This window comes from Clytia hemisphaerica, unplaced genomic scaffold (genome assembly GCF_902728285.1).
Source record: "Clytia hemisphaerica strain Z4C2 unplaced genomic scaffold, Clytia hemisphaerica genome assembly, whole genome shotgun sequence".
Classification (NCBI taxonomy): Eukaryota; Metazoa; Cnidaria; class Hydrozoa; order Leptothecata; family Clytiidae; genus Clytia; species Clytia hemisphaerica.
Genome location: NW_027104076.1, coordinates 445,280 through 469,013, shown reverse-complemented (window position 1 = coordinate 469,013; position 23,734 = coordinate 445,280). Strand labels below are relative to the sequence as shown.

Below are 23,734 nucleotides of genomic sequence, written 5' to 3'. Positions count from 1 at the left end.
TTTATCATTACATTTTACAGGCTGTGAAAACCAATACGGTAAAGTTTTTGGATTTTTAGTGAATTGTTCTTTTAGGATCTTTCAGTTTCTTCGGACGCATACTCGAGATTAGGATTTTATCATTACATAGTAGGCCCGTACAGAAAGATCAGCGGTAAACGAAACAGTGTATTGGTACCTTTTTCATAAATTTCGCCATGTACCACCTCTGCCTTCTCTTGAAACGATTACAAAGGTGTTTATCTCCTTTAATATCTCCAATCATTTTTGATGTGCACTTCTAAGAAATTCCATCGGGAAAAGTTGGTCGTGACGTAATTAATGAAAAGGCATATTGATAGTCTGAAGCGCAGACCTCTACAACACCCAAGGTAGTAACCCCAGTAGTCTATAGGGAGCACGAATCCGTTAGTGCTAGTAGATGCCAGCAGCCTAGCCTATTGGGTTTATGTCTACTAATTTAATGGGGTTTGACATTCATTGACAAAATATCCCATTCTCATTGTTTCAGGCTGATGATATTAAACTTTCGAAGAAAGAAAAACCGAAGTTATCAAGTAAAGCAACATTGGCAAAGAAGTTGTTGCGCAAGAAGATCAAAGTCAACACCAAAGTCATTTTCAACGAGGATGGTGAAGCCAAGGTATGAATTATCAAGGTTTCTCTTGTTTTAATAAGGTGAAAGCTGAAAACTGTTTTTACAGCTCAAGATTCGATTGTGATTCTCGACGATTTTTTTTCTAATTTCTGATTTTCGTTCAATGGCGCTAGGATGTATTTGCAAGGCTATCAATAGACCAGTGAGTCTAGCTAGCCTTTTCATTAGCCAGTCTATTATTTCTAATGGGAAAAATTTTACTTGACGATTTTTTTTTTTCAGGTTGATTCGACAGATGAGAACAAGAGTCAACAAGAAGAAGACGGTAGCAACCTTTCCGATGGCCATGAAAGTACTGAAGGTGAATAATACCATTGTATTTTTAATACAGTTGAGTTTCCAAAGCTCGAACACCAAGTGGAGTGTAAATTTGTTCTACCTCAGGGATCAGGGAAAAAGCTAATTTTGGCGAGAATTTAATTTGGCGGATGATGGATTTTTAAATCCAAAATCAGGGTGAAAACATTAACATCGGGGGGAAATTGGGAAAAATCGGACATAAAAAGAAAAAAAAAATTAAATTTGGCAGGATTTTAATTTGGCAGTGAATCTGCCAAATTTTCTTCCCGCCAAAATTTCTTCCCTTAAGGTAGTTATGGAGTAAAGTTTATAGAGCATTATTAACTTAAGGGAACAGAAACTTGTTTGAGGTAAGCAGATATTTTAATCATAGAGGAGGTTATGATTATGAAATAATATGATTCTTATCCAACAGGTGAAGGCTTCGGAGGAATCGATTTGAAAGCTGCTAAGGAGCGAATGAAAAAGGAGGATAAGATCGATCGGCAACGCGAGCGCAAGCGAATCCGAGAGAAACATAAAGAAATCAAACGGAAAGAGAAACAAGAAAGAGTGGCCAAAACATCGGTTTGTATAAAACAGGAGAATATGTTAAAAAAATCTAGCCCTGGGTTTGACTAGGGAAGCTGGACAATAACAGGGGCTATCGCAGGCCAAATATAGCTAAGACAACAGAAGACAAGGGAATTGTTTCCTTAAACCCAGTCCTTGGATTTTAACATTTTTGCCTTGACTTATTTACTTATTTAACTGTAACACCTCAAATTTCATTTCCCCAAAAATAGAGAGAAATTTAAAGACACTTTTTGTCTTCCCCTGCACTACTTAACTAGTTTTCTAGACTAAAATCACTGAAGTTTATTATTCAATGTGCTTGATTTCTAATCCTCCTTAGAAAACACATCATTCTCGTCTTGTCGACGGGGTACGTTACGTCACGCTTGATTGGATTCCGCCAGTAGGGACTTAGGAGCGCCGTGACCTGTGCCACAATTGATATTAGCCATAAAGGTGGTTCAATTACGCATATACTAATCGTGGTTGACAAAATCTTAGAATGGCCACAGCGGAGTGTGATTATACGTCTATGCCCTTTTAAATGAACGAATGGTTTTTGGAATGTTTTTTTTTTTTCGTTTACAGAGGGCTGAGGTGACACTTGGTGGTGAGGTAACTCTCGGTGGAGGTGATATCGACCTTGATGTTTCGTTAAGCGAAAATGAGGATGATGTTGATGGGTTTTCACAATCTACAAGACAAGTTGTCAATGAATCGGATGAAAGGTAAGTCATATTTTGTTTGATTGAGATGGCTTCCCTTGGATCTGTTCACTCAATAAGGCAATAACACCCTCGGTCATTCGAGCTCCAGTTAAATTTTAGCACCTCATTTATTCAAAGTTTTTATATTGGGAGATACAAAAGAGAAGGGGGCTAACCCTTAGAACCCGTGACATGCGACGTAGCCAAACCTTCATTCTTTGAAATGGACCAGGTTTGGTGCGTTGCATTAAAGATGTCACGGGTTCTTAGGATTTGCCCCCCTACTAATAGTGGATAGAAAACACAATTTTCTGTGATTGTGATAGATTACAAGTCTCTTCTCGAAAAAGCATTAGCATTCTTGTTTAAATTGCTCTGGCAGTTTTTGCGAGAGCTAAACGCAAAATATCTTATTAAGACCTCAAAGTTTAAGACTGGATGGAAAAGAGGTTTTCAGTTATTCGAACTCCTGGCTACTTTAGTAAATCGCGATTCTCCCTGGGGTTTCAAGTAACCGGGAACATTGAAATGCTGGGGGTCTACTGTTGCTATTTCATATCGTCTGAATTACAAATACCTCTACAATGTTGCTACATATAATAAGAAACCCAATCTTCTAGACGGTCACTGATGCCCGATTACCTCTTACATCTTACATCTTATTCTCGTTCATTTTCCATTCATTTAGTGACGAAGAAGAAGCTCCAAAAAAGAAGCGAAGGAAATTCTTGAAGAAAAAGAAATCAAAGAAATTGGATGATGTCGAGTCTTCTGAAGCTCAGCGTGAAAGCACGATTGCTGAAGACGAGGAATTGGCGCTCCGTTTGTTAGGCGTCGTATGATAAACAGAAATGATTCGTTCAATCTATGAACAGTAGTTTTGTGTAGATGTCAGATGGATTCATATTTAAGGACACAACTTTGTTTTTTTTTAACAAGAAAAGCTGTTCTGAAGTGACGTGTCCCCGCATAAGCTGTGACCTCTGCCAAACTCTTATATTTCAACAGGAACAATATATAGAGACACAGAGAGCTAACACATTCATTCATAACACGTTGCTGAGACAGTTAATGATTTTTTTTAGTATTTGAGGAAATGGTGATGCTTTTATTTAGCAAGCATTTTCTCAATGAACGTTTTTAAAAGTCAGTTTTCAACAAGGCGATATATACCATAATGACGTTATTATTGACCAAAAGAAAATTTTCTATTACATTGTTTGTTTTGATTGAGTGTTTATTTACCCTATTTGAAAGCCTTTCCCTTTCCGTAAGGCTTCCTTTCTACGGCCTGTCCAAAATAAAAATAAATCAATTCTAAAGAAGACCTTGGTTACACTCATTTTCAAAATAATGTCCATTAGCTGGAAAGAAGCTCATATTGACTTGGATCAATGCAGTTTCTGTCTGAAAAAAAATCATTTTTAGACCGTAATTAGCCCAAAAAAATGCATTTCGACGCCATAAACATAATTCACTTGAGCTCACTTAGAAACGTTTTTTGTACCAAAAAGGTAACTTAACCTCACATTACGAAGATTCAAGGCATCACAAACTCCCGGGCTTCTATGCGTCAGCTCTGATAGTCTAGACGGTAAGTCTAATTCATCATTTTGATCGATTTGTTTTCAAATTACTTTTACATAAAACTTTTTGATTGTAGATTTTCATTAGTAACATCACGGCTTGGTAACATAGGAATGCTAAATCAGAGGAAGGAAGGAGAAAGTCTCGAATTTCCAAAATTTGACGCCCCCTAGCTACTGCTGTTGTTAAGCTTAACCTCGTAACCTCGATATCGTAAAAGTAAGAAAACTGACGATGTCCATTGAATGTTCTTCCATGAGAAGGGATAACCCAAGCACCACCCCCTCACACTTTTTCTCATCACACCCAACAAAGCTCTTCCCTAATTCTTCACGCTTATGAACAAAACCAGAAGATTTCTTTTACAAGTGTAGAAAACCTCATTATTTAAAGAATTTGATTTTCATTTATAGAAAAGTCCTAGAGGACCGACGAAGTGTCACCCAATCTCGTACCAAGAGTAACTTGTACCACTTTTTTGTTTCGTGATGAACCTAATACAATCGTGTCAGAATCATGAAAATTCTTAATCCTTTAAAAGAGTAACACATTTACCCATCATTAACGAATAATGGATAAACATTTTGTGATTGTTGTACGTGTGACAACGCACAGCAGCTGCGCCGTAAGCTGCACGTTTCTTTAACGTAACGTCGCTTATAATCGATTTTTTAGCACTCGATGTAAAAATTTTCTTCGGACACGGAAGGACTTTTGTAGGGGTTTTGGTTTTGTAGGCAAGGGGAGGCCGGAGAACCCCATGCCCAGTCCGCGTTTTTATCGTCAATTGCAAAAGGGCCGTTGAGCCCGACTCGCCTCGACACTGGAGTTAAGTGCACATTAAAACGCTCCATTAAAAGCCGACTAACATTCCTCTCCGTTGGGAAATCAGCCCACTCTTTAGAGCTTTAGGGGACGCCAATCCATCATCGTGTGGAATGTAAGGTAAATCATCGATGGCGCACGGCGGCTACGGCTCGTCTTTTGCGTCTTTTCTTTATGACTATATATTCTTCCATAAATTTGTATTATTTGGACATGTAATTCTTCAGCTCATTTTCTAATAAAAAATTAATCAAAACATGTTATATCACAAAAATAGACTAGTCTGAAAAATCAAATAAGTAAATCCGATTCTCATTATTGAGATTTTTGCCTTTTTCGCGCACCATTCATAAATTTATTTATATCGCTACTATGACGACATGAATAGTCATTCATAGCAACAGCGTAAACGATATTGAAATCAAATTTTCAAGATGGCGGACTCGTAAACATGCATTTGCCAAATTCTTCAACCCTTTCTCGACTGGTTTAATTCTCCTTACACTTCAACATCAATAAAATGGGGACTGGAAAGAACAAGAAACTGTTATGTGTTTGTGAAATTTGTACTTGTGGGTAAGTTTCTTAATTTTGAAGAGGTGAATACAATAAATTTCATAGCTGTGCTGGCTATAAAAAAGCCAAAAAGATTTTCCAATCTCAAGGTTGTAGTGTATTCAATCATCAACTGCTCATTTGAATTTCTGTTCTTTAATTTCAAAATGACACTTCTAAATTAAGGTTAAGAGCAGGAGAATTGAATGTACATTATATACACAAAATACATTTTAAGACATATACAATTTTGTGGACATTCCCAAGATGGGGGATGGGGGTACCGTGAGATCGGGTAAACTTGCATCAGTGGAGGCTAATACCTTTTTAAAAGGAAGAAATTTTGGCGGAAAGAAAATTTGGCAGAATCCCCCAAATTAAGTTCCCGCCGATATTTCTTTTTTTCGTCCATCCGCCAAATTATTGAATTCCTTCTGAAAAACTTTTTCGGACATCCGCCAAATTAACGACCCTCGACATGGCCCGAGAATTCTCGGGCCTCTTCGGGCCATGTTCGGGCCGAGAGACCCTATCAATTCTTTTGGCCCGAACATGACCCGAGTCATTCATTCGGGCCATGTTCGGGCCATGTTAAATGTTAAATTGATTCAGCATGTCCAGTCAAACAAAATAGTACAAAATAAGATTTGTCTGTTATGTTTATATCGCTCAAAAAAACTTTATGAGCTTCCCGTGGACACGCTTAGTTTAAAACCAGGACCAGTTTACTAGCAAATATTTCCATCCTAACAGATCCTAAGTATATTTTATAACTATGTTTTCATACCAAATAAGACGTTTTTAATATTTATATGAATTTACAACATTCATATACTTCAATATAATTTTAAGAGAAACCAAGTTTTTCTCAAAGTCAAAGAAAATGTTTAAAAAATTCAGTTCTGAAATTACACGCCTGTTTAAATCATGTTTTCAAAAATTGGCTCGAGTGTGGCCCGCGTGTGGCCCGAACACGGCCCGAGAATTCTCGGGCCAGCTCGGGCGATACTCGGGCTTTACGCGAATTCCAATAAAAGTTTTGGCCCGAGAATTCTCGGGCCATGTCGAGGGTCGTCCAAATTAAATTCCCGCCAAAATGTCTTCCTTTAAGGTATGCATAGCCCTCAAATTAAAAAAGTTAAATCAAAACAAAAATGTTAGAGTAGGGCTGCGAGTGTAGCTGCGTAGTTCTTTTGTTTTGAAACTTTGCTGCTTTGATTTGGTGTCAATCATTTGATGGCTATGCAAGTTTCTCTCAAGTTACCGGACTTCACGGTTCTTGGGAAAAATGAAGGGGTATATATACGGGGATGTGCAGCTGGTCAGGGTACCTTTTACACCTTTATGAATCCCAGGTTAGGTGGCAAAAACACAAAATTTCAGTCGGACCATTCACAAGGGTCACTTTTTTCAAAAAAGGAGTCCCACAAACTGACAAAGGGTCCATTTTGTTTAAAGGTGTGAAATTAGACCAAATTATTTATATGGTAACATCTGCCTGTCGTGAAAGAGAAATCAATTATGTAGAGTTTATCATTTATATCCTGGTCCATATGACCAGGGTCTCTTTTAGTTCATATATCATACAGGGAAGACACGTTTATCAGCTTTGTAATTCATTCGTCTATATTGATTTACTATTCCATTCGTTTGCTATCGAACTCTTATTAAGTTTTCCACGAACCCTGCATGGTGTCAGAAGTGGGGTACTTCTGAAGGAAAACTCAAAATATAGCGAACACTCACCGATTGTCAACCATCCTACACGATTCCACAAGGTACGCCACTCGCCTTGTTCGCCATCTTGTTTTGGTAGACGTGGTCACACTCACCATAACCCGTAAACCATAATCCAGCGAGCGCCGCCCGTCAACCTAACGAAGACACCGCCCGCCCACGAACACACACGCCAACGCTAGAAACAATCCGCCAAAACAACTTTCGATTTCGAAACTCAAACAACAACAAACATGGCGACGAATGATCAATTTCAACAAATGATCGAAATGATGAGGCGACAAATGGAGCAACTCCAAACCTTACAAACAGAAAATGCAGTACTACGTGCCAACCAACAACCAAACAACGGACCAGCCAATGTCAGGCCAAAAACCAAAGCCCCGGATCGCCCAATTATCAACATAAATACTGACGAACGAGAATGGGAATTGTTTAAAGACAGTTGGAACCGTTACAAGGCAAGGCAATGACAGGTATCACTGATCAGAACATTTTACGTATGGAGCTTCGTGCATCATGCTCCCAGGAGGTTAATAAACTTTTATTCGAATACATTGGGTCTGATACCCTCGACACATCATCCGAAGCAAACCTACTCGAACACATCAAACGTGTAGCAGTCAAAGGTACCCACAAAGAGGTCCACCGAATTAACTTCTTCCGTTTAACCCAGATGGACGGCGAGACAGTTACCCAGTACGTTGCCCGCCTTAAATCCCAAGCCGTTCTTTGCCAGTTCAAAGTTACCTGCACGACACACGAACCTGAGATTGAAATAAACTATTCCAATGACATGATAACACAACAACTCATCTCAGGGTTAAAGAACCAACAACACCAATCCCGTATTCTATCAGAGTCTCCGCTGCTACCAACACTTGAACAGAAAGTCGAACGTCTCCAATGCCTTGAAGCCACCGAAGAGTCCACCGACCTCATGAGGGCCACTGACTCTCAGCCTAGCATCAGTGCCGCAAACAGATCCGCCTACCGCCGTTCAAAAGGATTCAGCCCCTCAAGTAAAAGCACCCAGAACTGTAAAGGGTGTGGCAGAACACAACACGAGGGTAAAACTATGGCAAGAAAGGACTGCCCTGCCTTCAATAAAACATGCAACAATTGTGGGATTAAAGGACACTTCCATGCGGTCTGCCAGAAGAGATCAAACACCACTTCTCGCTCCAATGCAGTCACCGAAGAGGAAATGGAAGAACCCCCATCCATCGCATCAGCCAACCTCCAAGGGGATTTTCGTTTGGCCCCTTATACAATGGGGGGAAGATAACACAAACCCAATCTCACATGGAGTGGAAAGATCAATCTTTTAGTCCTCAACGACCCGAACCGCCACCAAATGTTTATATTAAAGTAGACATTATAAGACAAACACATGAACGTTTTGGAAAGACAACACCCTCATCACTAAAACAGGGTGCAACGCAAGCGGTAGCAGATTCTGGCTGCCAAACCTGCACGGCAGGACCAGAAATCTTATCATTATTGAACTGTCCCAAAAACTACTTGATATCGACAAGACACAAGACAATTGGTATCACAGGGTCCCCACTCGAGATCATGGGGGCTCTCTTTCTGAAAATCGAACTCAATGACCAACAGAGCAACCAAATGGTGTACATCTCCAAAAATTGCAAGGGACTCTACCTATCACAGACAGCAATGAAGGACTTAGGTATTGTAGAGGAGAGTTTTCCAAACACACAGTCATCCGCATGTGCACAAGGTCAGTCGTGCCCATGTATTCCTCGTACCCCAACGCCACCAAGACCAACAGAAATACCGTTTGAACCTATTGAGAGTAATGTTCCGAAACTGAAAGACTGGTTACTTAAAACTTTTGAGTCATCCGCATTCAACCAATGCGCCCACCAACCCCTACCGCAAATGACTGGGGAACCAATGAAAGTCGAATTCAAGGACGATTGTAAGCCGTATGCGGTCCACACCCCAATTCCCGTACCCCACCATTGGAAAGAGCGTGTCAAACAAGACTTAGACAGAGACGTTCGTTTGGGCATTATTGAGAAAGTACCACAAGGAACACCTACCGAATGGTGCGCCCGTATGGTCGTCACGGCCAAGAAAAACGGTGACCCGAGACGCACAGTTGACCTACAGCAGTTGAACAAAGCAACCCTCCGCGAAACCCACCACACACCAACCCCATTCGATCTAGTCTCAACCATCCCTCCGTCCACACGCAAAACAGTCGTCGACGCGTGGAACGGCTACCACAGCCTCGCCCTAGACGAAAATGCCGAAAACGCGATTACATTTATCACTGAATGGGGCAGATATCGATATCGAAGAGCGCCCATGGGTTTCCACGTGTCAGGAGACGCATACACCAGAAGGTTCGACGACATCACAATCGACGTACAGCAAACAGTCCGTTGCATTGATGACACTTTGTTATGGGATGACTCCATCGAGCAATCGTTCTGGCACACTTTCGATTACTTAAAACTCTGCAACGACAACGGATGTATTTAACACAAACAAGTTCCAATTCGCTCAAGAAACAGCCGAGTTCGCAGGGTTCGAAATCACAAAGGACGGTTATAAACCTCTGCGGAAAATCATCGAAGCAATTCAAAACTTTCCAACACCAAAGTCGATTACAGATGTTAGATCGTGGTTCGGTTTAGTCAACCAATTAGCTTACTCATTTGCACAAGCCAGAGTGATGGAACCCTTCCGTAAATTGCTTTCGTCAAAGACATTCTACTGGGACGAGCAAATCGAACAGATTTTTATCCAATCAAAAGCAGAGATCATTAAGCTTGTCCAAGACGGAGTCGAGACCTTCGTTAGAGAACGACCAACATGTCTAATAACAGATTGGTCAAAGACAGGTATCGGATTCCACCTGATCCAAAAACATTGCAACTGCCCGCAACCATCGAAACCAGACTGCGGTAAAGAACACTGGAAATTAATTTTTGCAGGCTCTCGTTTCACCACAGATAGCGAAAGTCGTTACGCACCGATTGAAGGGGAAGCATTGGCCATCGCCTTTGGCCTAAAGCGCTGTCGTATGTTTGTAATGGGTGCACCCGATTTAACCGTGGTGGTAGACCACAAACCACTCATCAACATATTCAATGACCGAGAACTGTCAACGATAGAGAACCCCCGAGTACGAAATTTTAAAGAGAAAACTCTTATGTACAGCTTCAACATTATCCACTTCCCCGGAAAATCGAAAGTAATGAAGGTATCAGACATCACCTCCCGAAACCCGGTCAAACCAGACGACGACGAATCTAGCGAAATAGCAGCAGTGATGTTTGCCAATACCCAAGGAAACGGTGTCAAAAATGTCTCATGGGAAACCGTCAAGAACCACGCAATCTTTGACGAAGAATGCTCGCTACTCGCCGAATCTATCACCAACGGATTCCCAAAGTCAAAGGACCAACTGCCCATGGATATCCGAAGTTATTGGAGCATGAAAGACGAGCTATACCTCATCCAAGGCGTTCCCTTCAAAGGAAAGAAGATGTTGATCCCCGCATCCTTACGTCAAACCGTGTTAGAAGGCCTCCACGCGGCACATCAAGGAGTCAGCAGTATGCTCGCCAACGCCCGGGAAAGGTTCTTTTGGCCAGGACTTGATGCTGCCGTCCGTGTCTTACGAGATCGATGCCGTCAGTGCAACGAGCAAGCCCCGTCCCAACACAAAGAACCGACAATCTCGACCGACCCACCTGAATACCCTTTTCAACAAGTTGCGATAGATCTCTTCAAACTTTCCGGATTCGGCTACATTATCTACGTAGATGCGTATTCTGGATGGATAGAAGTAGCAACCATTAATTATTCCACATTCGAATACATAAAGAAAGTATTGCTTATGTATTTCTCCATATTCGGGGTCCCACGAGAACTCGCATCAGGACGGGGGACCACCGTTCGACTCGTTTGAATACCGTAACTTCCTGACTACCTGGAACATTCACCGCCGGCTCTCCTCTGCATACTACCCCCAAAGCAATGGTAGGGCTGAGGTAGGAGTCAAAACAGCCAAGAGAATTCTTCTAGGAAACGTCGACCCAAAAACAGGCAGGCTTGACAACGAAAAAGCAGTTAAAGCCTTACTCACGCACAGAAACACCCCATGTCAACAAACTGGAACCTCACCAGCGGTAGCCCTCTTTGGAAGACCCGTTCGAGACCACTTACCGATTCAAGAAATTCGCCTTCAAGACGGTTGGAACCAGATTGCCGACTATCGCGAGCAAGCCATGGCGAGAAAACAACACATCACTCTCGATCATTCCCGAAAGCCCCTCGACCCGTTGAACGTCGGGGACACGGTCCAGATCCAAAACCAGAAAGGAAGCCAACCAACAAAATGCCACAATACGGGTTACATCACAGAGACACTTCCAAACCGGCAGTATCGAGTCATGGTGGATGGCAGTCGCAGAGCTACCCTCAGAAACCGACGTTTCCTTCGACCGATACTGGAATCGTGCCGACGACCCGAGGTCACCATTGATCCACCCCAAATACAACAAACTCCAACACCCCTACTACGCCGTGATGAGCCAAGCTGTCAACCCTCCCAACCACCACAAAAGACCGCCGACGAAGGGGGTCAACGAGGGGCACAGCAAGAAGTCCCGACACTCAGAAGAAGTACCAGAGAGAGAAGACCACCGAGAGCCTTGTCTCCAAAAATGTCAGGACAATCACACGATTGAGTCATTTGTTAATAACGACATTATGATCCCCAAAAGGGGGCATGTAGAGTTTATCATTTATATCCTGGTCCATATGACCAGGGTCTCTTTTAGTTCATATATCATACAGGGAAGACACGTTTATCAGCTTTGTAATTCATTCGTCTATATTGATTTACTATTCCATTCGTTTGCTATCGAACTCTTATTAAGTTTTCCACGAACCCTGCAAATTAGATGATGTTAGATCATTAAAAAGGTTTATGCTGAAGTAATTGTTATTCAATAGATCATCACATTCTCATAAACAAACTATAGTCTGATTCTGTGTGACATTATTTTTACCCACAATCAGCCATTTACCTACAAAATGGTGGAAAGAGTATGTACAGGATGATTTAGTAACACCTTAATACTTCAAAGTCTTCAAGTATTTACTGTTTAAGTACATGTGCATAGTTTTTTGTTTGTTTTTGTTTTGTGGGTGAAATTTTATGTCAATTAAGCTGCTTAAGGTTTGCTTGAGGATAGTGCTGAATTGGTTTATACATTCTAATGAATTTCCTGAGAAAACGTGTCAAACATGTGTTTCCTTGTAAAATCGGAAAATTGAATTAAAAGTGTTTTAACCTTTTTTGTTGTGCCCTTGACAGGATAAAGAGAAAAGAAGGAAGGAAAGGCCAGAACCCCATGCCCAGACTTGGGAATGAATCTTGACTTTTGTTGTATAATTGATTTATAAAAGTTCATTGCTCTTTTTTTTAGAATTTTTAAATAATAAAATTTAGATCTTTTTAAGTCCAATCACGAGGCTGACTTCCATTTATGTAGTTCTTATAAAAAAACTCTGTACTATTACTCCCTGCGCTAGCTAATTAAAGTAAGAAAGTTCCTTTATATGTTAACATATCTACCTACAAAAGGTGAAATTTCCTATACCACAACCCCTTGTAGCTATTACTATTAGTCAAAATATTTTAAAAGTAAAAAGTTTGCAATAATCTGTACAGTGAGTATGAAACGATTCAAATTATATCAATGACCCACAAAGTCTATAGCTGTAAACAACTACTCAATTATTTATTATTCAAAAAATAAGTTTATCAAATATTCCAAAACAATTTATGAATAATTTAGATTTTTATTCACAGTTCATTTCAATGTTCTTACCTCCTTCAATTTCCATGTAGATTTTAAGTAGTCATGGTGGTTCCATAGTTTCATAGAGATTTACTTTCTTCTTCAGACTAACGTTTAATTTCAATAATTTCGAAAAGTTTATTTAGAATGATGTGTTCTTAAAAAGCTTTTGGTGAATTTCGATTGTTTTTATTTAATGGCTCCTTTTGTAAATCAGCATTACGGGCGAGAATATAATATTTTGAACTGGAGGTATTTTAAAAATTCTATTTCATTCATATATTTCAAGGGGATACAGTGTTCTTGTAAAACTGACTATATGGCAAGTAATGGTAGCCACCATAGTTTTGACTTATTAAACTACCAGTTGACCTTGGAATGAATCACGCTTTGGAAGTTGAGATTTGGAAACTAGCCTATTTTTCCATTTCAAATCCATACATTGATTGGACCATTGAGTTTAAACCAAAAATGAAACCTTAGGATTTGTGTCATTTTTAGGGTGATGGTTTGACTCTAGCAGTTCATTTTTTAAAACCCAGCAATCGATTTTATATTCAATCCGGCATTTGAAAACCACACGGCTTATGTGTTTTAGATGGGAAATTAGTGACTCCATTTCCCATCTGAAAGTTTCTTCTCTAGCCGCTTTGAGCTTTAAACTCAATGAGGTGGATGAACTATTCCAGGGAGCCTATCGAAATCTTTTGCATTTCCAGGTAGTTTTTCCAAGGGATTGGATGACGAAGTATTGTCTACCTTTTATTCCTTTTTGAGTTATACGATAAGCTTGTTTATAATTATATTGCAATTTGCAATTTAATTTGAATTTCCAGAGGATTGAATAAAAGTATATTCTGAAATTTCCAAGGGGTTCCCAGCCTAATTTTTAATCGAAAATCAGAAATTTAAAATTTACGTTTAATTTCTTTTTAGTCGCCATCACTGTGTCCACCGTCCAAAAACAAACAAACCAAGCGGCCCATGTGCTTTATCCGAATACAAAGAAACATATCGCAAATTTGACAACTATGCACCACAAAAACCCATCAAACCAGATTCTGCTACCAAAAGGAGTGATGTCCCACTCGATGCTAGAACATTATACGAATTAGAGTATACAAAACATCCATTAGAAGCACGTAAGAAACGAGAACAGGCTAAATATGTCAAGCCTGGAGGCAATTTTGATGGTACCTCAAGCTACCAACATGACTATACTGAAAAATCAGCTGAAAAAATGAAATCAGCTCGACCACCTTACCAACCAGCTACATCAGACCGTCCTTTCAGTGGAACGACCGTTCATCAAGAAACATACAAACCATGGGAAGTTCCATTCACCCAGGGTATTCGTCATCAATCAGCTATCAAATTACCATCAGGAAAATTTGACCATAAAACCACTTTCCAAAAAGATTTTACTGGATATCCAGGACACGCTGGTCGACAACCCATCATACCAAAAGGCCCAACTCTTTCGATGGGTGCTGGTAAATTCTCAGATGAAACCACCACCCGTCGTGATTACACACCCAAGGATGCCCGCCCTGAGAAATCAGCCAGACCACCCCAATATGTGCTTCACAATACAGACCCATTTGATCATAAAACCACATTCCAACATAACTTCCCATGGCCTAAGGGACATCCTGCTGAAAGTTGTAAACCACAACAGATGGTAAGACGCTCCAGTATGCCATTGGATGGGCTAACAACTCATAACATGACCTATAAGCCTTGGGAAGTTGCTAAGACGAAAGGCTGGAAACCCAAATCTGGTTGGGTACCACCCCAAGATCCATTCGATGCTAAGACCACCTTCCAACATGATTATGATGGTAAATCATCATCACCAGCTCGAAGCATGCGTCCTTACTATAACCGAATGGAGCCAGGAGAATTTGCAGATCGAACAACGCATAAAGATGCGTTTAAACCATGGGAAGTGAATGCACGTCAAAGCTGCAAACCAAAGGAAGCATACAGCCCGCATGGTAAGTTTGATGGGTCTACCACTTTCCAAACCGATTTCAAAGGACGACAAGGTGATCGTCGTGATCTATGTATCCCTAAAGGTAGTGGATTGGCTTTCCAAGGTCCCCAAGATTTCTCTACCATGTATGGTAATACCTTCTTGGGTGAAAGGCCTCCTTCATGTCCAGCCAAATACTTGGAGACGCGTAGAAATACGGCTTCACGTAATGGTTATGTGTACAAACAGGATAACAATGGACATCAGTTCTTTAAGCCTCCATATGTTCGTGAATCGGTGGAGCATATACCAACCTCACCTTCACAAGATTTAAGGCTTACTAAGTCCTTAGAGGTTTTATCAATGTGAGAAAGGTGTTATTGGTGGGAGAAATGGACTGTTATGTTGATAGGGACCAGATTCCTTGTGGAGCCCCCTTTAATGGAGATTCTAAAACTCAGATGCCAGCATTTGGATTACCATAATAAAAAGGATATTGATCTTAATGATACTGATATAATGGAGAACTTTTGGGAGCTAATTATGAATGGACAGTCTTGTTTGACTGGCGAAAGCAAATTTTTTAATTTGACAAAATTTTTCATTTAGAATTTTTTTATGACAATTGATTATGATTAATCTCTAGTCATTTTTTATTTTATTGAATTTTTTTTGTCAACACTGTACATAAAGAATTTTTAATCCATTTTATCAAAATAAGAATCTTTTCAAACTTTAAAAGGGTGTTGAGTATTTTTAAGGAGAGATTGATTGTATCGGTGGTAGTACAAGGTGTTCTTAAATTTAATCGATTTTCGGAATAAATGTTTTCAACTACGACGGTAGCTGATTGATTAATCCCGAATAAGAAGTGTCTGTTGATTGCGTTATTGGAGTATGAGTCGATTCATGATTTCCATACAAAATTTTTTTAACAGTGTCCTTGGAAGCACTTGACAATATACCGAAATTTGGATAATATTTTTTAATATTTTGACACAAATTATATATTCTATATTTTAGTTTAGTCCACTTTAATTTGACTCGTGCTTTATATAAGAAGGTTTTCTAATAATTTTAGAGATGTTCAATTACTCTGAAAATTCTACTATAATGAATCTTTTAAATAGGAATTTTTAGCACATGTTACTTGATATATCATTGTGCATTTTGCCAACAAACATACGAACTATATTGAATTTTAAATGATGTTTTTACTGTATATATGCACTTTTGCAAGATAATTTCTATACATGTTACACTTTTAATTGCACTGTTATAATTCTCTTGTCTGTCCAATCATAAAAAGAATGCCTCTTTGAATTGAGAGTTTTTTGTAAAATTCAGTTTCTTCTAATTATGTTTCTTCTGTACTGTTAATATTTCAATTTTTCTGAAAACGACTTCTGTAATCCCCAAAAATGTCGGCAAAAGTTGAAAGATTTGCTGTGAAAATTCTATTTTCCGAGTTCTGTATTAAGAATTTTAGAAGAGGTCAAATTTACAACTAGGGACACAAGAATTAAAATTGTTTATTATATTTCACACATAATTTATCGTAATATTTTATTTTCTTAGGGAGAACCATCATACAACACCACCACGACTAAAACTAGAAATTATATTTTTCTAAGAAAAAAAAATTGTGCACACACTATCAACATCACTACTTTGTAAAAAGTCTTCAATCTATGAAAATACACAATAATGAATACGAAAATTGCTTTGTACTATCTTTCTGTACTTCTATACCTCTCCCTACTATTTATGTAATAGTTATTGGACAGTTTGCGAGTACAATATGAGAAATATTTTACGAGTTCTGAGATTTTTTCGTACAATATTTTCCGAGCCTTAAGGTGAGGAAAATATACGGAAAATCCGGAACGAGTGAAATATTTCCATGTTGTACGAGCAAATGTACTATGCTATAGTCTAAGACAAATCGCTATGTAAGAAATAATCCCAAAGCCAAAGAAAATTTGTAAACGGGCTTTTTTGCCAAGAAGAGTTTACAGCCGGTAGAGTTTGCCAATCTTACTTCAAAACTCTCCCGCCGAATTTTTTGCTGTATACCGCCATATTTTCCCGCCTTTACTATCACTGTAACGGACGATAACATCGTCTAGACATTAACCTACAGTTTTGAGAGAGACAGTTTCGAAGAAACTGCTAGCTAAACTAAAGTCTATCTCAAAAGTATGTAGACACTTAAGTTTTTTGATATTTTCTCAGCACCTATTAATTTCTCCTGTTTTAAAAATGACGACATGAAATTTTTAAGAATATTTGAAACTTACTGATTTTAAATCTATGCTCAGATTTTTTGTATCTTTCTTGGATAAAAAGTAACAGCCCTCTTGGAAGTAGGCCCAAAACGGCCAAAAATGACCAACAATAGGAAAAATGACCAGCTTCACACACAGTGCTTAAATTTTCTAAATACATGTTTTTGATAAGCATTGTGCTTATAAGTATATCTAGGCTCAGATATGGCAAAAGTCTAAACATATAAAGCATTTTAACTGAGCCCCTTCTATCTATCTATCCCTTCTATAGTGATGTGCGTCGGTGCGGAAAATTTTTTTTACATTGATTAGTGCTTGAAATTTGCACCACTTCTGGGATGACGTGGGATGACGGATCGAACTTAGCGCTTTCTTTGTTTTCACTATTCGCACGCGGTACATTCTTCAAAAACCGGTGATTGTATCAAGTCGGCAAGTTTCCGCTTCTCTTACGGAGCCGTTCCTTTATACTATAGAGCGCATGTTTGGCATGTGTGGATAAAAATCGAGGCCCGGAGTCTTCAAGTTAGAAAGTCTTCAAGTTAGAAAACTTGAAAGAATTTTCCATTTCCCAAAATTTTTTATTCGACTCGAGTTAGCTAAAGGCCGGTCTCCACTTGTCGAGCTAATCGCGCGACATTTTTTCCATAAAATAAGCTCGACAAAGTGGAGACCGGGCTTAACTCGGATTTTTTTTCATGACTAACTACTTACTAAAGCTAACTCGAAAATTGCTAACTCAAAGATTCTGGGCCTCATAAAAATCTTTGGAATGCACATGAGAATGAGAGCAATCAATCAAATCAAAAAAACAAAGCTTCTTGGGTTGGTGGGCGATTTTCGGTAAGCTGGGCGTGTTGAGGGAGGTAAAATTGGGCGCACGTTCTACATAAAATGGTAGACTTGCTGTGTTAGATATTTTCGGTGATACGGTTAGCCTGGATATCCAGCCGGCTGGTTTACCTAGATCGTCTGCATTCTCATCTGAGGATGATTATGCGGATATTCTGATTGGTTGGTCCAAGCGAATCAGAGATCTGAATGGTGGCGCGCGTATAAGAAATTATGCGAGCCGACTTGAAAAGTGTTCGCCTAAATATTATCTGATATTCCGATGGCGTATTGGCGGCCGCCCACGCTAAAGCTCTAAAGGAGCGGACCAATATACCATCGGAGACCTATAGTAGTCATCGTTTGATGTACCGCATCACAGTCGTGTCTAGCCGTCCTTACACTTTTTGGTTGACTATCGGTTGCACCCGACTGAATTTAGCATGAAAATCTCTGCTGCCTGAGAAGGCTTGAGAAATATTCAAACCTTCGATTGTTGGCTGTTTTTGGTTTATTTTGGTAGATTTATTGACACTTGACAGTTTCATTACTTTTTCAGTATCATATTTAGTACCTAGTGTAATTTCTTAGTAAGTGCACCAAGTTAAAAATGCTTGACATTGGTTATTATCTTTTGTTATTTATTTGTTTTTCGTGGTTGACTGGTTATATCAAAGAAAGCATATCAGGTATGTTTTGTTTAGTTTTACCAATAATTTTTATGCTGGAATTTAAAACTGCTGCATTCCAATTTAGACCTTTAGAGCCTGTCGACCGCCCTCCATGCAGAGCAGCGGACCGCCCAACCCCAACCGACATCAACAAACTTGTTGATCATGACCTGTGTGTTGTTTATTTGGAAAAGCCAGAATCCTCCTTCATCAATAACAAAGTTGGAGGGAGGTTCCCATATATTGTATCAGTATCTTGGGGACAAAGCTTTTATTTTTTGGTAATAGGACCATCTTTGCCTGTTTCGCCAAACTCTATTTTTAGAGGCTGACATGCATATTTCAGGTAGTGAAAGATCTAGTGCAGGTGTAATTTTCATTTGGTGTGTTGAGGCAAGCTTAGTGATTCTGGAAATAGCAAAAAGTTCACATATTGCTGTATAAATTGGACTAGATTGAGGGAAATTTGGCCCATGGCCACTCTCTTCTAATTGTTTGGTTCGTGACTTGCTTGTTTACTTTTTTTAGGCAGTGAAAGATCTTGAATAGGTGAAATTGTCATTTGATGTGAGGAGACAAACTTATTTATTCTAGTAGCAGCAAAGAATTCGCATTTTATTGCTATAATTGAACTGTAATTGAGTTTGGGTTTAGAGCCACTCTCAATAAATTTTTAGTTCGCGTCCTGCTTTGTTTACATTTTTCAGTTCGGAGCACTATGTAGAAATCGCACGGGAAATTTTTTTTGCATGTGTACTCTTAGTTCGGGGCACTAATAACTTTTTACCGTCCCCAGACTCTTTCTAAATTTTACGAACGCGGTCAGGAGAAATTCCGTAATCCAAAGGTTCCAGATGTTTATAATTTTCCCGACCTTCAGAGCTTTAGCGTGTCGGAAGAAAATTTCTACATCGAGTACCAGATAAGCCTAAATATTTAGGTGGACCGCGCGGGCGATCAGCAAGGCGCATACGCTGCTTTGAAAATCTCCCTGACTTTTCTTCTTCGAAGCAAATAACAATAGAATATCTAATTATCTCCCTTGAGTGTTTGACCACGCATCCAAATAAAAATAACAATAATGGTAGGGAAGAAGTGTGAAGATCAAAACATGGGAATTTTTAGATGTTCTGTTGCTTCAATTCTTCTTTTCTGTTTGCCAATTTTGTATTGCTGTTTTGGGTTGGATATTTTGAAAAAAAATTTCTCCAAAATTTACTTAGCACTTTCTGTTTAACAGACTTTCCACCACACTGTCTATATTTTACGAAGTGGATACGCACACGGAATATTATTTTTAACCTTCCGTGTCCCTATCCGCAGCTATATAGCTGTTGTTAGGCACACGGAAGATAGCATTATATAATTTTAAAAAATCCGATGGCATGCCAGACGTCGTGGCCGAGTGGTTAGAGCGTTGTACAAGTGGTTATGTAGTTTCTTTGTTTGTGAGTTCAAGCCCCACTAAGGTCCAAAGTTTTAAAAAGGTTAGAGTAAAACCTCGCAAGAATGGCCAACCCGCCAGGCCAGCCAGACTATATAAAATGGCACTGACATGAAGCACAAAGCAAAGGATTGAGTTATGGAGGAGTTCTTAATTAGAATAAAAACAGCTGTAGTAGTTGAATCAGCAATATTGTTCATTGTTGGGTGTTGAAATGACGTTCCTTTTAACAGTTAATGAAGTACTTGGATGGTATGGTATGGTATGCGCTGGTATGATAATAAACAAAAACATAGCATATAGATAGCCCCCTTCTTTATACATCAAGCCTTCCTGTTATGGCGGCCATATTAGTACATGCCAAGCCTGCTTCTTTGAGTAGGAAGGGTAAGAAGGTAGTTCTTTTTTTAAGAATTTCCAACTTTCCAATCAATGCAATGGGTATACTGTATATATATGATAGCTTCATTCCGTTCAGACATCCAGAGGCCCTTCTATTAAGCACCAGATCCTCCCACTCAATACAATCGATATACCTCGTTACCGAGGATGTTTTTTGGATTGGAACTATTGGAATAAGGTAGAGTTTATTCTGTAGGGTGTCTGTGCAAAATTTCACCGCTCCTTGTCGCAATGTGCTCCCACCAAATTCTAATTATGCGAAGGACCCTGCCGACGCACCGGACTGTCCGGTGTATTTGTCCGGTGGCAAAAAGTATCCTTTCGCTACACCGGACGCAAAAAGTCCGGTGTCAGTCCGGTGTTGCATACAGGAAATTTTGAACGCCGGACATTTACGAAATAAAAAAATTAAGAAACAACGGACGCACCGGACTGGTCATGTTCGGTGTTTTGATTGTCCGGTGGAAAAAAATATCCTTCTCCAACACCGGACATCCGACTTCCTTAAGTCCGGTGTAGAGATTGTCCTGTGGTAAAAAAAATTCTCATTTTACACCGGACTTTCGCGTGTCCGGTGTTCGTTAAGTCCGGTGCGTCGACAGGGTCCTTTATGCGAAAACGACAACTAAACTTGGGTTCCTGTGGCGGAGAGCAAATATTTTTGGGATTGGAAACATATTGGGTTTTTAATATCCTTTTAAAACGAACCCCTAAACGGAATTTTTCTGAGTGGTTGTATTCAGATTGGGTTTTAGCTCGTTAGCTTTTAAGGATAAAAAATGATAGAAGGCTGAAATTTAGCTAGATAGACCATTAGATAGTGAATAGATTATTGTTATATTCGAAATTCTGTGAAAATGGCTGACCCAATCATTTCTTAGGGTTTGGACAAGTGAAAGATAAAAAGAACACAATTCACTAAATTATCATTTTGTTGTCGATGTTTAATACTTTTCTTGCTAATCTGATATTTGTATTTTTACTGTTGTGAAAAAATAGTGATGGGGTAATAAAGACACAGACATTTTTTTTTGTCATTTCACTTGTTCTAAGCGAAGATTGAACGCTGAAAATTGCACAGATGGTCCAGATTGACTATACTCCCTTGATTATAAGTTCTTATCTCATCTCTAACTGAACTATACCAAAAATTACCTGTCAGTGAATTCTGGAATCATGTTTCGTTTTAATGAACGTGTTCATCATAACCAATCGAATGCGATCGAATAATTGAGATTCGTGTCGAACGCAATTGAATCGCAAGCGAACGGCTGATTTCTAGGTAATACTCGATTGCGTTCAATTGGGATCTTGCGTTCATGGTTTCATCCATGATTTTGAGTCCCCCTTAAAACACAAATCACCCCTTAACAATTTATCCCCCCTTAAAGCTTAATAAAGTTTGTTTTGAGGTGCCCCTTAAGTTTTACTCCCTCCTTGAATTTCCCAGACTTTTATGTGTACATGTCCTTAATTTTAATGGGGTGCGAAGACATGTGAATCAATCCTCAAACACATTTTCAGCATATAATAAATGAATTTTTATTGAAAATCTTCTTTTTTTAACATATATATAATATTAACTCTTTCGTTTTTATTGGGACCAGGAAGAAAATTATTTTAAAATGAGGCAAAAGGTGACAGAGAATATCAGCTGTTGAATCAAAAAGGGACAAGATTAGTCCCCCTTAAGTAGCAAGGGCTCCTATTTGACCCTTGAGAGCAAGTCTTTGAGATTTTAAGATATTTGCCCCTTATGGCTTTTCTCAAAATTTCAAGTCCCCTCTTAATTTAAGGGGGGAGCTGTTTATCATGTAGATGGGGTTTTAACAGAATCAAACGTTTTAGCGTTTGATTTTGGATTTAAAATTTTCGAAAAAGATTAAAAATTTTGTTGTTGTCAAGACGGGGGGGGTGACAACCCCTCCCCTTGCGAAAATGGAAAACATTTTAGAAGCCTACGCCCCCATATTTGCAGATTTGATGCATTTTTATGAATTGTGAAAATAGCAGCGCCACAGGCAAAAATTTATAAGAGATATTAAGAGAATTTTCTGTAGAAAAGCAGCTTTCAAAAAAGGGGGAGATTCATAGGGGGTTAGCTTTTAAGCAAAGTTCTTTGAACAAACTGCCAACCATATATTGTCTAATGGCTGCTGAGGATCAAAAGAAAACATTATATTGAATGTTAACGAAAATTGTCTTGTTTTGCATATCTCCATCAGCATTTCTGAACACTTTATAAAAATATTTTTTCAGAATGACAGAATATAAATTTGAGGTTGGAGAAGAATTTTCTTCTTTCAAGGAACTGAAAAACAAAATCGACCACTATAAACAAGAGTTCTCAACAGAACTAGTTATTTTAACTTCAAGAACATTGGGAAATGCTTTCAAAAGAAAAACATTATCTAAAGACAGGAATGTCAGTCTTAAAAATTAACTTAAAATTTGAATGTTGATTTTCACGCTAATTTATTCCATGCATAGTTTGTACACCCCCTTTTATTTAAATAAGAGCTGAGAGAGTTTTGAGCTCTGGTAATGTGTTTAATCTCAAACATTTTCATATTGAAATTTATTTTTCACAGTTTTGGGGAAGAATACTCCAAATATTGACTCTAAGGGGCCACTCACATATCGATGTTTCCTTCCACTAACGTCATAATGACGCAAGGGGTGGTGGTAAGAGGAAGTGAAGATTTGTGAAGATTTGGAGATTTTACTGGATAAGCCAAATATTTCCTTAAATCGATAAAAAAGACCCTTATTAAAACTATATATTTTCTGAAACTACATTAAATTTGCCACAAAAATGAAAGTATGAAGTTTAAAATTTTCCCTTCCTGTAAAATCTATATAATGGCTGACAAATAAATGGGTAAAGATTAAGAAAAAATTCACTTTTTTGGTTAAGTTTTGAATTTAATAAGGCACACCTTTGGCAATAAATATTCAAAAACTAAACACAAAAGGTATTGAGTATTTGTCAACAATTCATTTGATTTGGATTACAAAAAAATACAGAAGTTGGAAAATCAATTCCTATAAGAAGTTATCACAAAATTGTTAAGAGAGATTGTCTAATTTTAACCAATTTTTTGCTCGGAAAACCTTGCAGTAGAATTGCCTAGAAAACTTTGACCTCAGGAAAAGTCTAAACTGTATTTTAGCAGAACAAAACAAACTTGTATATTACTTTAGCATTTTTATACAAATTTTAGCATTATATCATAAAATTTTGAAAAGAGGTTGAACCTAGGATGTGTGGTAGGGGTTTTCCTTTAAAATTTGAGAAAAAAGTTTAGACTATTTTTCCATTGATTTAATGAGAAGAAAGCTTTTAAAAA

The 23,734-nt window shown here is 38.6% G+C and overlaps 2 protein-coding genes across 3 annotated transcripts in view; both read left to right on the top strand.

The window, feature by feature from the left end:
• The window catches only part of LOC136812560 (probable ATP-dependent RNA helicase DDX10), a 29,911-nt gene extending 26,477 nt beyond the window's left edge, over positions 1-3,434 (top strand). Inside the window, exons 19-23 of one of the 2 annotated variants that reach the window (XM_067069087.1) lie at positions 512-643; positions 881-959; positions 1,374-1,525; positions 2,102-2,241; positions 2,909-3,434. In XM_067069087.1, coding sequence (XP_066925188.1) covers positions 512-643; positions 881-959; positions 1,374-1,525; positions 2,102-2,241; positions 2,909-3,062 — 657 coding nt within the window. In that variant the 3' untranslated portion in view covers positions 3,063-3,434. The remainder of the gene's footprint in view (positions 1-511; positions 644-880; positions 960-1,373; positions 1,526-2,101; positions 2,242-2,908) is intronic. The other variant, XM_067069088.1, reaches the window with a different exon arrangement.
• A 1,609-nt stretch (positions 3,435-5,043) lies between these two features.
• Positions 5,044-15,587, top strand: LOC136812568 (stabilizer of axonemal microtubules 1-like). The gene is made up of 2 exons (XM_067069095.1): positions 5,044-5,208; positions 13,710-15,587. Exons 1-2 carry the CDS (start codon positions 5,153-5,155, stop codon positions 15,115-15,117), a joined length of 1,464 nt encoding a protein of 487 aa, XP_066925196.1. The 5' UTR covers positions 5,044-5,152; the 3' UTR covers positions 15,118-15,587.
• The last annotated feature ends 8,147 nt before the right edge of the window (positions 15,588-23,734 follow it).

What these genes read in the sequence shown, in the direction of transcription:
- LOC136812568 (XM_067069095.1), top strand. Translation starts at nt 5,153, where the DNA reads ATGGGGACTGGAAAGAACAAGAAACTGTTATGTGTTTGTGAAATTTGT. An exon ending in TGTGAAATTTGTACTTGTGG is followed by an intron (nt 5,209 to 13,709) that starts GTAAGTTTCTTA and finishes ATTTCTTTTTAG; the next exon opens with TCGCCATCACTGTGTCCACC.